Genomic DNA, 13,031 nt, shown 5'->3' on the forward strand with positions numbered 1-13,031 from the left:
AAATGGAAGGAAAAATAAAAGGAGAAACCAGCCCGAAGGATCAATAGAAAGTATGCTGAAAGGAAACAGAAAAAAAAGTTATTTCCATTATTTCTTGTCAAATTATATTTTTGTTAAACACATAACTGGTGTTAAGGAAAAACATTTTTCCATGTAAATTACTATGGCAGTATTAGTCATATGTTTTTGTTTGTGATTACAATAAAAACAGATATGCAAACTAAACTTTTCAGGTGATGTTGATTTAGACATACAGGAAATTATGCACAAGTTTCATTTTCGATTTTAATGACTTAAGTATTTTTCAAATGGGAAATGTTCACGACCTGAGCATTTTGTTACATTGTCCTCAGCTGCCCTCTGTAAATAAAGTTAGTTCAATAATGACTGCCTTCTATGAGTCCACCTGTCAATCATTTCTCTTTGCAATACACAACAGGGGCTAAATTATACAGCCCCTTAAAAACCGATCACTATGTTAACCCACGTCCATTGATTGCAATGCAGGCTCATTTGAATGATCTCCATGTCCAATCAGCACTAACTTTACTGTTCATCAGCAGGGGCGGAGATGTTATCAGTGGCTGGAACCACTTTAAAGCTAGGCTAAGCTACCCTGTACTTTTTGAAAGAGGAGGTGCATTGGGAATGGAGCATGTTCTGAAAATCGTGGTTGAAGAGAATCCACCCTGGAAAAGAGTGAGGAATAACACAACATGGAAAAGTGCTGTTTCCAAGGTTTTCAGACACTGCACTAAAACACTTGGTGGTAAGGATAGTTAGGAGCAGCGATGACCTATCTTCACAAGGCGAAGGAGGTCCTTCAGACACATTTTCAAAAAGCAGTGGGAACAGATAGCTGTGCAAGCCTCTGCCGCGAGTCGAGCCCTGAGCATCAGGGTGCAGTGCCACAAGCCATCAATGGCTCCACACAAATAGTCAAAGTCAGTCAATGCATTTTAAAATGCTATATTCCACGAACATGCAGCAGCCTCAGCCACTGCTCAAATCACCACACCCATTTCACTCACCAACATTCTCTCTAAATCAGGCCTCGTACTGATCAGTATTTGTTTCACCTCACTCTCGCACAGCTAGTACCATTGCCAGCCTCGAACCAATACCTCATAGGTATACACTGCCAGCCTGTCAGCCACGACAGCCACATCAGCCAAACAGATTGCAAAACACTCGCTGACCAACTTACCTCTCTCTTGTGGAACTAGGTGGTATAACTGGAGATAACTATCAAGGTACATGCGCACCTGCATGTCTTAACATCCCAAGGAGAAGGCATTGTTGGTGTCGTTATTCAGATTGCTGTTGCTGAGGCTGTGACAGTATCTTAATATTTAATTTCACATTCCCAGACTCCAATTAATGCAGGTATCTTAGAGAAGCAGGGAGAAGAGTACAATATCTCATCTCTTGATGAGATGCCTAGAGCACCAACTAGTCATAACCAAAATCTTGTTCCATCAGAAAGACAAGTGCAAGGCCTCATGGCAACGCCCTCGCTCCCAGCACTTGTACCTGCTTGATTTAAGTCATCGTCCGAATGATGAACTGCAAAGACGTGTATCACCCGTGCTATGACGGGAGCTGATGTCTGTTGGGTGGATCACTGTTCATCATCACTCTTCCCCCCCCCCCCCCTTCCAATTATCAATGTAGTCCCAAAACAACAACAGAACAGGAAGAAATACCACAGAAAAATCAATGCTGAGGCACGCCCAAGACCCTGATAGGGCCTGATTCAGCCAGCATCTCACTGCCAACCTGGTGCTCAAAGACACAGTGTGTCCACAGCGCCAGGTCTGCCCTCCAGGCTTCCATAATCAGCAACTGCAAAGAGACACTTGGTTATTCAACCAGGCAACACAAAAGACTGGTTCGATGAAGATGTCCAGGAGACCCAAGAGCCGATAAGCCGCAAGCACAAGGCTTTTCTGAACCTGAAACAGAACCCCAACTCGAGAGCAAGAAAGCAGTTCTACAGATGACTGAACGCTGTGGTCCAGCAAACAGCCCATCACCTACCATCTCTTCCTTAGGTTGAGAAAACTCAGGACATCCAGTCGGCAACAATGATGTGTAAGGTCACCCAAGGCCCAAGCACCCAATGTTCCACACCACTGCTGGCCAAGTACAGCGAGGTGCTCAGCAAGAACAAAGAAGCAGTCAGTGCCCACTGCTAGGAACACTTTGACAACCTCTTTAATGGAGATTCTGACATCAACACATCTTCCACTCCATCCCACAGCATACTACCCGCCACCCATCTCTGTATGTCCCCAACCCAACTCAAGGTAGGAAATGCCATCTGACTGTGAGAGAACAACAAGGCATCAGGAGTGGATGGAATCCCTGCCAAACACCAAAACATGGTGGCGAATCACTATTGAGGCAAACACGTGATCTCATTTCCCCTTGTATGGAAGAAGAACGTAATCGTAATCATGATCAACTTTAAGAAAGGTGACCAGTCCGACTGCAGTAACCACAGTGGAATTTCCCTGTCAGCTGCAGGGAAGGTCATCACAAGAGTCCTCCTTAAGTCATCACCTCCTGATGGCTGAAGAGCTCTTCTCAAAGTCGCAATGTGGATTCCACCCACAAAGGGGCACAACGGATATGCTATTCACCGTACACGGTATTCACCGCATGGAAACTGCAAGAGAATCGCATGAGAACAGCACCAACTCTTGCACATGGCCTTCGATTACCTCACAAAGGCCTTTGACACTGTCTACCGTGAGGAATTATGGAGCGTCCTCCTTAGTTTGAGCTTTCCTGGAAATTTGACACCATCCTCCACCTGCTCCACGATAACGTGCAAGCTCTGTTCCTGACAAAAGGGTCGACCACCGACCCAATTCATGTTCGTTCTGGGTTCGAGCATAGCTGTGTCATTACACCAACACTATCCTCGATCTTCCTTGATGTAATGCTCCATCTCCCCCTCTACAAGCTTCCCACTGGGGTGAAGCTAAACTACAGAACAAATGAGCATCTATTTAACCTCTACCGCCTGCAGGCCAGATCCAAGCTTGTTCCAGCCCCTGTCATTAAACTATAGTATGCGGGTGACGCATGAGTCTGTGCCCATTCAGAAGCCAAGCACCAAAGCATCATTAACACCTTCACTGAGATTATTTGCACATTTGCTCTACCATGACAGCAATTGATGGTCGATGTCGAAGTTTCCAGTGCAACACGAGCAGCAGCTGCCCAATGCCTGTATGCTACAGTGGAAGTTCAGAATATTGTGGTGTAAAGTTAGCTTGCTACCCTCATGGTTATGGATATCCGTGTTCTGAGAAGCTTGCAGTTCAACAATCTATCCCCCAACAGATTACTAGGATTGCAACTCCCACTTGCCCAGGGCAGGGCTTCATGGAACACAAAGCTGCTGTCCTGTTACAAGATACAGGACATTTGTTCTCCCACGCCTATCACTCCACCGATGCCCTTGCCTTTCAGTTGACCAGCCCAGACTGCTGCCACACAAGCCAAGATGGTGCAGTGCTCAGCTGAGCTTTCCAGAGCAGCTCACAGTCATCCTCCAAGATCACCTGTATTCTCTTTCAGAGGACCAACCATGCTGCAACTACTGGGTTAACAGCAGGCGTGTTGTTTCAGTGTGCTAATGGCTTTCTCAATCACATCTTAATGCATGTCTTCCAGTCATGTCAATAGCAGGATGACCTTTGTTACTCAAAGACTGTCATTTAGTTGCCATTGTGGCTCAAATGCAGATGGCACAGTGGACTGAAACAGGATGCAGGCCAGGTGACTGATGCCAGGATAATGGCCTGATTCTCTGCCCAGGGGCACCTCGACTGAACATTAAGAAATTAGAACCCCTTTTAGTTCAATGTCTGCAAAGTGAATTGTCTGCAGTTGGTGTCAACATGGAGTCTCTATAGCATGCAATCCAGTGCTTGCTCTACCTGCTTCCCTCTGGCAAGAGAGACTGAATTGAAGTACAGCACCTCGGAGCCTCCCCTTGCACAGCAGTTGTTGGCAAACAGAGATGGTGCTCCTGCTTGGAAGATGCAAGCACTTAAATTCATTCCCGTCCACGGTCAGTTTCATACCCACTGGCAATGGTGTCTTCACCCTGCTGTGAGGGCAGAGCTATGGTTACAACAGGTGACAGGTTTCAGTGAGGACTTCCTTAGTGAAGTGTAGGTGTTTCGCACATTGTTCCTCACTGGGGGTCATGCTGGAGAATTGCTCCTTGAATACTCTTGGGGGACATGTCTCCCGCTGAGAGTCCTTCTCTTCCCCCTTGCAGCTTACTCTGCTCTCCGTGTCTTCTGTTAACTCTCCAAGGTGAGTACCTCCTAATGTGCATTTGTTTGGAAGCAACCCGTTTATGCAGAAGTGGTGAAGTCAGCAAATCATCCTTCAGCATCTCCCACACCAGTCGCTGTAGATGTTTGCAACTGGCAACAACTGTAAAAAGCACCAAACACTTGTAGAATTAAAGTCACCACCAGAAGAACTTAACTGAATAGTTGATCCCTTTAAATGGCAATGGTGCGCAGGGTACCTCCTGCTGCTGAATGTGTTCAGCTGTGTGAGGTTGAGACCGGGCATTAGCTGAAACATGAAGCTCCAAAATGGCACCACTGGCGTCAGATCAACATTGGCTGAGGTCATGATCTGCCTGTTCTGCATAATTCACGTGTAAGTTTATACAAAAAGGCACCAATCAATGTCCCTCACCTTGAACTTGTATCCCCTCATAACTAACCATTCAACTAAGGGGAATAGCCCCTCATAATATTGTGCACCTCAATCAGGTCACCCCCTCAGTCTTCTCTGCTCCAGAGAAATCAACCCAACCGATGTAACCTCTCTTAATAACTTGAATGTTCCATCCCAGCATCCTGGTGAATCTCCTCTGCACCCCCTCCAGTGCAATCATATCCTTCCTCTCTATAATGTGGTGACTAGAATTGCCCACACTACATCCAGCCATGGCCTCACCAAAGTTCCATGCCACTCCCAACATGACGTCCCTGCTTTGTAATCAGTGCCTCAATTGATAAAGGTATGTGTACTATATGCCTTTTTCACCACCCTATTAACCTGCCCTCCTGCCTTCAGAGATCTATGAACAAACACGCCGAGGTCCCTTTGTTCCTCGGAACTTCCCAGTGTCATGCCATTCCTTGTCAAATTACTCCTTCCAAAGTGTATTATCTCGCACCTTTCAGGGTTAAATTCCATTTGGCCACATTGTCTATATCGTCCTGCAACCCAAGACACTCAACCTCACTTGGAGTCTATAATAATCTCCTAGCAATGTGAATGTCCCTTTTTTTACTCCTAAACTTAACCACCAGGCCAATCTTGTGTCATCCGCAAACGTAATGATCCGAACCTCCACATAGTCATCTATGTCCTTGATATAAATAACGAATAATAGAGGACCCAGCACAGGCCCTTGTGGTACACCGCTGGACACTGGCTTCCGGTCACTAAAGCAGCCGTCTGTCATCGCCCTCTGTCTCCTACAACTAAGGCAATTTTGAATCTATCTTATCAAATTACCCTGTATCCTATGTGCATTTGCCTTTTTTAGAAGTTTCCCATGGAGGAGCTTGTCAAAGGCTTTGCTGAAATCAATATAAACACATCAACTGCACTACCTTCATCTACACACCTGGCCACTTCCTCAAAAAACTCAGTCCAATTTGTTAAGCATGACCTCCCTCTGACAAAGCCATGCTGACTATCCCTCATCAAACCTTACCTCTCCAAGTGGAGATAGATTCTTTCGGAATTTTCTCCAATAGCTTCCCTACCACTGACTTAAGTGGTCTATAATTCCCTGGCTTATCTCTACAACCCTCCTTAAACCGTGGAACCACATTAGCTGTTCTCTGGCACTTCCCCCATGGCCAGAGAGGAATTAAGAATCTGGGTCAGAGCACCTGCAATCTCCTCCCTAGCCTCTCCACAACAGCCTGGGACATAATTCATATGAATCTTGAGATTTGTCCACTTCTAAGCCTGCCAACACCTTCAATACCTTGTCACTCCGTGTGTCAATTTGCTCAAGAACCTCACAGTCTCTCACCGAGTTCCATACTTACCTCCTCATTCTCTTGGAAGACAGATGTGAAGTATTCGTTCAACACCCTACCAGTGTCCTCTCGCTCCACCCACCGATTTCCCCCTTGGTTCCTAATGGGCCCTACTCTTTCCCTGATTATTCTCTTCTCATTGATATACTTATAGAATATCTTGGGATTTTCCCTACTTTTACCAGCCAGAGCTTTCTCATATCCCTTCTTTGCTCTCCTAATTGCTTTCTTAAGCTCCATCCTGCACTTTCTGTACTCCACTAATGCTGCTGGTGATTTGTTCCCCTTCAACTCGCTAAAAGCCTCTCTTTTCCTTCTCATCGTACCCTGAATGTCTCTGGTCATCCATGGTTCTCTGGGCTTGTTACTCCTTCCCATCACCCGAGAGGGAACATATTGGGCCTGTATCCTCACCATTTCCTTTTTGAATGGCCCCCACTGCTCTTCTATAGTTTTCCCCTCAAATGACACTTCCCAGTCGACCTTGGCCAGATCCTGCCTTATTTTACTAAAATCCGCTCTCCTAAACCAAAACCTTTTTTTGCAACTTGTCTATTTCTTTGTCCATAACAAGCTTAAATTATACCATGTTATGGTTGCTATCATTAAAATGCACTCCCACTAATACATTAACTAACTGTCTGGCTTCATTCTCCAGAATTAGGTCCAGCATTGCACCATCCCTTGTTGGATCCTCCAGCTATTGACCTAAAAGCTTCTCCTGTATACATTTTAAGAACCCCCACTCCATTTAAGCCTTAACGTGATGACTATCCCAATTAATGTTGGGAAAGTTGAAATCACCTAATATAATTACCCCATTATTTTTACACACCTCCGCAAATTGCGCACAAATTTGCTCTCCAATTTCCTACTATCTTGGAGTCTATAATAATCACCTAGCAATGTGAATGTCCCTTTTTTTACTCCTAAATTTGACCCACAAAGCTTCATTTGATGCCCCCTCCAAGATATCATCTCTCCTTATGCAGTAACTGACTCCTTAACTAATAATGCAATGCCGCCGCCTCTTTTATCACCTCCTCTGTCTCGTCTGAAGATTCTACATCCTGGGGTGTTGAGCTATCAATCAACTCTCCTCAACTACGTCTCTGTGATGGCTATGATATCACAATTCCACGTGTCACTCCTCACCCTTAACTCATCCGTTTTAACTGTAATATTCCTGATATTAAAGTAGAGGCCATCGAGCCTTGCCTTATTCACTTGAAACTTAATACTGCTGTATTTTCTCTGACTTGATTGCTTTTCTGTATTCTGCTAACAGTCTGTGTTCCCGCTCCCTGCCGAATTAGTTTAAACTCCTCCCAACAGCACTCGCAGACCCGCCGGCAAGGATGTTAGTCCCGCTCTGGTTCAGATGTAGACCATCCTACTTGTACAGGTCCCACCTTCACCTGATATGGTCCCACTGATCCAGGAATCTAAAACCCTCCCTCCCTCCTGCATCAACTCTTAAGGCCACACGTTCACCTGCGCTTTTCTCTTTGTTTAAGAAGAAAAAAATAAGTTAACTATGAACAATGCCAGCATGGCTGAATCGTAGCACTCTGACCTCAATCAGGTTTTGCGCACTATTCAGTGATGGACTGAGGGCATGCTATATTATTTGACATGTGGTCATTCAAGATGAGATGTTAAACTGAAGCATCATCTGGCCATTTGACAATGTAAAATAATTGTTCCATGTCACTTCTTCAAAGTGGCACAGGGGAATTTCTTAGTGGCCTGATGTCCATCAGATACATCAGATAGCTGTTTATTTGTATTCAGCACTTGGCATTTAAATATACTAGGTAAATGTTGGTTCTTTTCTTGGTTAAAATAAACACCTCTTTTTAAAAAAAAATTTTTTAATTTTAAATCCCAGACGAAGTAGTAATGAAAACAATTGTGGATCATTACCGGAAGGGGTAAAAGTTTGACCTCTGTCAGAAATATTTAGGAATGAAGAAAATAGGGCAGCACGGTGGCCCAGTGGTTAGCACTGCTGCCTCACGGCGCTGAGGCACGGTGGTGCAGTGGTTAGCACTGCTGTTTCACGGCGCCGAGGCACAGTGGCGCAGTGGTTAGCACTGCTGCCTCTCAGCGCCGAGGACTCCGCTTTGATCCCGTCTCCGGGTCACTGTCCGTGTGGAGTTTCACCCCCATAACCCAAAAATGTGCAGAGTAGGTGGATTGGCCCGCTAAATAGGGAAAAAAAGAATTGGGTACTTTAAATTAATAATATTTTTAAGACAGGAATGTAGGAAATAGGAGTAGGCCATTCAAGGAGTAGACCCCTTGAGCCTACTCTGGCATCCAACTAGATTGTGGCTGGTCTACCTCATTCCCTATTCCCACGCTATTTCAATTTCCCTTGATATCTTAAATATCTAGACATCAATCGGTCTTGAATACACTTGATGACAGCCTCGACAGCCCTCTGGGGTGGAGAATTCCAAAGATTCACCACCCTCCTCATATGGGTCCTAAATGGCCTACCTCTTATTTTAAAAAAATATATAGTTATTAAAGTTTTTTACCAACATAATTTTTTCCCCTTACAAACAGTACCCCCCCCCCCCCCCCCTCCGTTACAAAATAACAAGAAATCGCACTGAGCAAGATATATACATGGCAAAATAGTATATTTACATAGCTTTATACACTGGCTCTCTCCCGCACGTGCCAGTTTCCCCCACCCTTCATGTTATCTCCTGCTCCTCCATCCCCCCAAGCAATCCCCCATTCCCCCCTCCCCCCCCCCCCCCCCCCGCCCAGGGTTGCTGCTGCTGCTGACCGAACTTCCTCTAACGCTCCGCGAGATAGTCTAGGAACGGTTGCCACTGCCTGTAGAACCCCTGCGCAGACCCCCTTAAGGCAAACTTAATCCTCTCCAGCTTTATGAACCCAGCCATGTCGTTTATCCAGGCCTCCACGCTAGGGGGCTTCGCCTCCTTCCACATTAGCAAGATCCTTCGCCGGGCTACTAGGGACGCAAAGGCCAGAATGCCGGCCTCTTTCGCCTCCTGCACTCCCGGCTCGTCCACTACTCCAAATATTGCTAGCCCCCAGCTTGGCTTGACCCGGACTTTCACCACCTGAGATATTGCTCCCGCCACTCCTCTCCAGAACCCCTCCAGTGCCGGGCATGACCAAAACATATGGACATGGTTCGCCGGACTCCCTGAACATCTTCCGCATCTGTCCTCTACCAAAGAACCTACTCAAACCGCGCCCCCGTCAAGTGCGCTCTGTGAACCACCTTAAATTGTATCAGACTGAGTCTGGCACATGAGGAGGAGGAATTAACCCTACCCAGGGCATCAGCCCACAAACCTTCCTCGATCTCCTCCCCCAGCTCCTCCTCCCATTTCCCCTTCAACTCTTCTGCTAACGCTTCCCCCTCTTCTTTCATCTCTTGGTGTATTGCCGAAACCTTGCCCTCCCCGACCCATACACCCGAGATCACCCTGTCTTGAATTTCTTGTGCCGGGAGCAACGGGAATTCCCTGACCTGTCGCCTCACAAAAGCCCTCACCTGCATATATCTAAATGCATTTCCCGGGGGTAGCTCAAACTTCTCCTCCAGTGCCCCTAGGCTCACAAATGTCTCGTCAATGAACAGGTCCCCCATTCTTCTAATCCCCGCCCGATGCTAGCCCTGGAACCCCCCGTCCATCTTCCTCGGGACAAACCGGTGGTTACCCCTGATCGGGGACCACACCGAGGCTCCTACTGCACCCCTGTGCCGTCTCCACTGGCCCCAGATCCTTAGCGTTGCCGCCACCACCGGGCTCGTGGTATATTTTGATGGCGAGAACGGCAGCGGTGCCGTCACCAACGCCCCCAAGCTCGTTCCTTTACAGGATGCTATCTCCATCCTCTTCCATGCCGCCCCCTCTCCCTCCATAACCCACTTGCGGATCATCGCCACATTTGCTGCCCAGTAGTAGCTCCCTAGGTTTGGCAGCGCCAGCCCTCCTCGGTCCCTGCTACATTCCAGGAACCCTCTCCTTACCCTCGGGGTCTTATTCACCCACACAAACCCCATAATACTCCTACCTACTCTCTTGAAAAAGCCCTTGATGATCACGATGGGAAGGCACTGAAACACAAACAAAAACCTCGGAAGGACCACCATTTTGACAGACTGCACTCTACCCGCCAGCGGGAGCAGTAACATGTCCCATCTTTTGAAGTCCTCCTCCATTTGGTCCACCAACCTCGTCAGATTCAGTTTATGTAGGGCCCCCAACTCCTGGCTATCTGGATCCCCAGATACCGAAAACTCCCCACCGCCCTCCTCAGCGGTAGGTCCTCTATCCCTCTTTCTTGGTCCCCTGCCTGTAATACAAAGAGCTCACTCTTCCCTACATTGAGCTTATAGCCCGAGAACTCCCCAAACTCCCTAAGAGTCTGCATGACCTCCACCACCCTCTCCATTGGGTCCGCCACGTACAGCAACAGGTCATCCGCGTATAGCGACACCCGATGCTCTTCTCCCCCTCGGACCACCCCCCTCCATTTATTAGACTCCCTCAGTGATATGGCCAAGGGTTTGATCGCCAATGCAAACAACGGGGGACAGGGGGCACCCCTGCCTCGTTCCTCGGTACAGCCGAAAGTACTCCGACCTCCGCCGGTTCGTCACTACACTCGCCACCGGGGCTTTGTAAAGGAGCTTAACCCAGCTGATAAACCCTACTCCGAACCCAAACCTACACAACACCTCCCAGAGGTACTCCCAGTCTACTCAGTCAAAGGTCTTTTCCGCGTCCATAGCTGCCACTATCTCCACCTCTCCCTCCTCCGATGGCATCATTATCACGTTTAAGAGCCGCCGCACATTAGTGTTTAATTGCCTGCCCTTTACGAATCCCGTCTGGTCCTCATGAATCACCCCCGGGACACAATCCTCAATCCTCGTGGCCAGCACTTTTGCCAATAACTTAGCGTCCACATTGAGGAGCGAGATCGGCCTGTACGATCCACATTGCAGTGGGTCCTTGTCTGCCTACCTCTTATTTTGAGACCGTGTCCCCTGAAGCGTGTTTTGAAGTGTGCCTGAAGCGTGTTTTGAAGTGTGTTTTTCTTTTCCATGTTTTTTTCTTTTGCAGCCTTCCCTTGCCATGGCTCCTGCACGCCTTTATTAACAACTTTACCCCGGTCATAGTCAGCAGCAACGGCCTGTTCTGTGCAATTGTTCTCCTCTTCATCATGCTTCTCTTTGTCATCCTTTCGATTGGGGCCTGCAAATGGAAAATGAACAAAATCCTTGGACTGATCATGTTTATACTGTACATTGTGTTTCTGATTGTCAGTGTTCTTTTGGAACAGAAGACCATCGAATGCCCAGTGACAGTCGGATCGTTGTGACTTTCTTTTTCCTTAAGGCGCTGTTGGGAAAATGTTGACAGATCCTGCCTGCTGCAGCTTTATTTTTTTTTAAGATTGGCTCAGCTGGCCATGCAATTTAGTGGAGAATGAGAGAGTAATACTAAACAATAACAACTGCATTGTTTGCTTGATTAATTTTCTGTTCTCATTTCAAGCAAAAGAATAAAGTTGGTGTTTGCATCTGTGGCATTCCTGAACGGAGAAATTTACTTTTTCTGGGATTAATCCAATGCCTGCGGGAAGACCACGGCCCAAGCCAGCTAAAAGCCCCTTAAGAAAATTATTTTCAAAGTTTTTTTTTTTTTGTTGTTGCTAGGTTGATATTTCAGTGGCAGAGTTTTTTCTGCCAGTTTTTCAGATATTGAAATAATAATGCATTATATTTCAGAATGACTGGTGTGAAGTAATTTATTTTTGAAAAGACAATGGTGCATAAAACTGGTTTGGGGGACTTTTTTTGGGGGTGGGAGGGTGGGGCACATAACATTATTGGGTTCTCAGACATCTAGCCAAACCTGCCTGTTCTTTGGTTACTGAGAATCTGATTAGTACTGAAGGTGTAATGTTTGATACAGATTTACTTCTATAAGTTTTGGGGTTTTTTTTTTTACACGTTTATTAAACCATTACACAATTTTATGTTTTATAAAATTTTTGGCTTAGCATAACAATTTTAATCACCAATACATCTCATGAATAAAACAACAAAGCTGCTATAGATCGTGGTACTTGAAAGCAAATTCAATCAGGTGTGAATGGCAATATTAAGGTCATAGAGCTATTAATCTATTATTAAGGTCATAGCTATTTATCTATTATACACATTATCGCTTGCTGCCTAATGCAGAATAAAATGTAGTCACTGACATTCTGCCATATTGTGGAATTAACACATTAGGGCCTATAGATCATTTCTGCACTTTACTTGGACAAATATCAACGAATTTTGGTGTCTTTTTATAGTTTGCCCTTTTTTTTAAAGACCATAATACATTTTCAAAGTAAAACTTGATATGTAGTAGGGTGTGATGGCCTTTCTTTGAGTTGTGGTTTAGATACTGTTGAATTGAATCTTCAAGTGTAACTTGAAAACAAATTGGTTCTACATTCCTTTATTTGATTAGAATGTATTTGTACCCTCAAATTGCAAGTGCAGTAATGAATCAACTTGTTGATCCAATAGGAAAGATCTCACTGTATAAACACTTTTGCACAGTTCTCTATGTCAGTTTTCCTCTCGCTGGGTATAGGTTTTGTGCAGTATTTACTGAGAAACTCTAATACAGATAGAGAGAGCGGCATGGCAATTCGCATTGTGCACTCATATCATCACACCTCTTCATTGTGCTACTGTTTTGGCTCTATGTGATATGTTCAATTTTTCAGATTCAGTAAATCTGGAATAATATGAAAATGTGTTTTTTTAAAATAGATACATATATAAATATATATATATATATAAACTAATATTTAACTAGGGCTGTTTAATGTTCATGCTCAGCAGATATTCTGTTTGGTTAGGATTCA

At 45.6% G+C, this 13,031-nt stretch overlaps 1 protein-coding gene across 5 annotated transcripts in view; it reads left to right on the plus strand.

Moving 5' to 3' along the window:
* slc24a2 (solute carrier family 24 member 2) overlaps positions 1-11,684 on the plus strand; it is a 397,942-nt gene extending 386,258 nt beyond the window's left edge. For all 5 annotated transcript variants that reach the window (XM_072516936.1, XM_072516938.1, XM_072516939.1 and 2 more), the window contains one exon: positions 11,225-11,684. In XM_072516936.1, coding sequence (XP_072373037.1) covers positions 11,225-11,483 — 259 coding nt within the window. In that variant the 3' untranslated portion in view covers positions 11,484-11,684. The remainder of the gene's footprint in view (positions 1-11,224) is intronic.
* Positions 11,685-13,031: the final 1,347 nt, after the last annotated feature.

The sequence above is a fragment of the Scyliorhinus torazame genome, chromosome 9 (assembly GCF_047496885.1).
Source record: "Scyliorhinus torazame isolate Kashiwa2021f chromosome 9, sScyTor2.1, whole genome shotgun sequence".
NCBI classification, from domain to species: domain Eukaryota; kingdom Metazoa; phylum Chordata; class Chondrichthyes; order Carcharhiniformes; family Scyliorhinidae; genus Scyliorhinus; species Scyliorhinus torazame.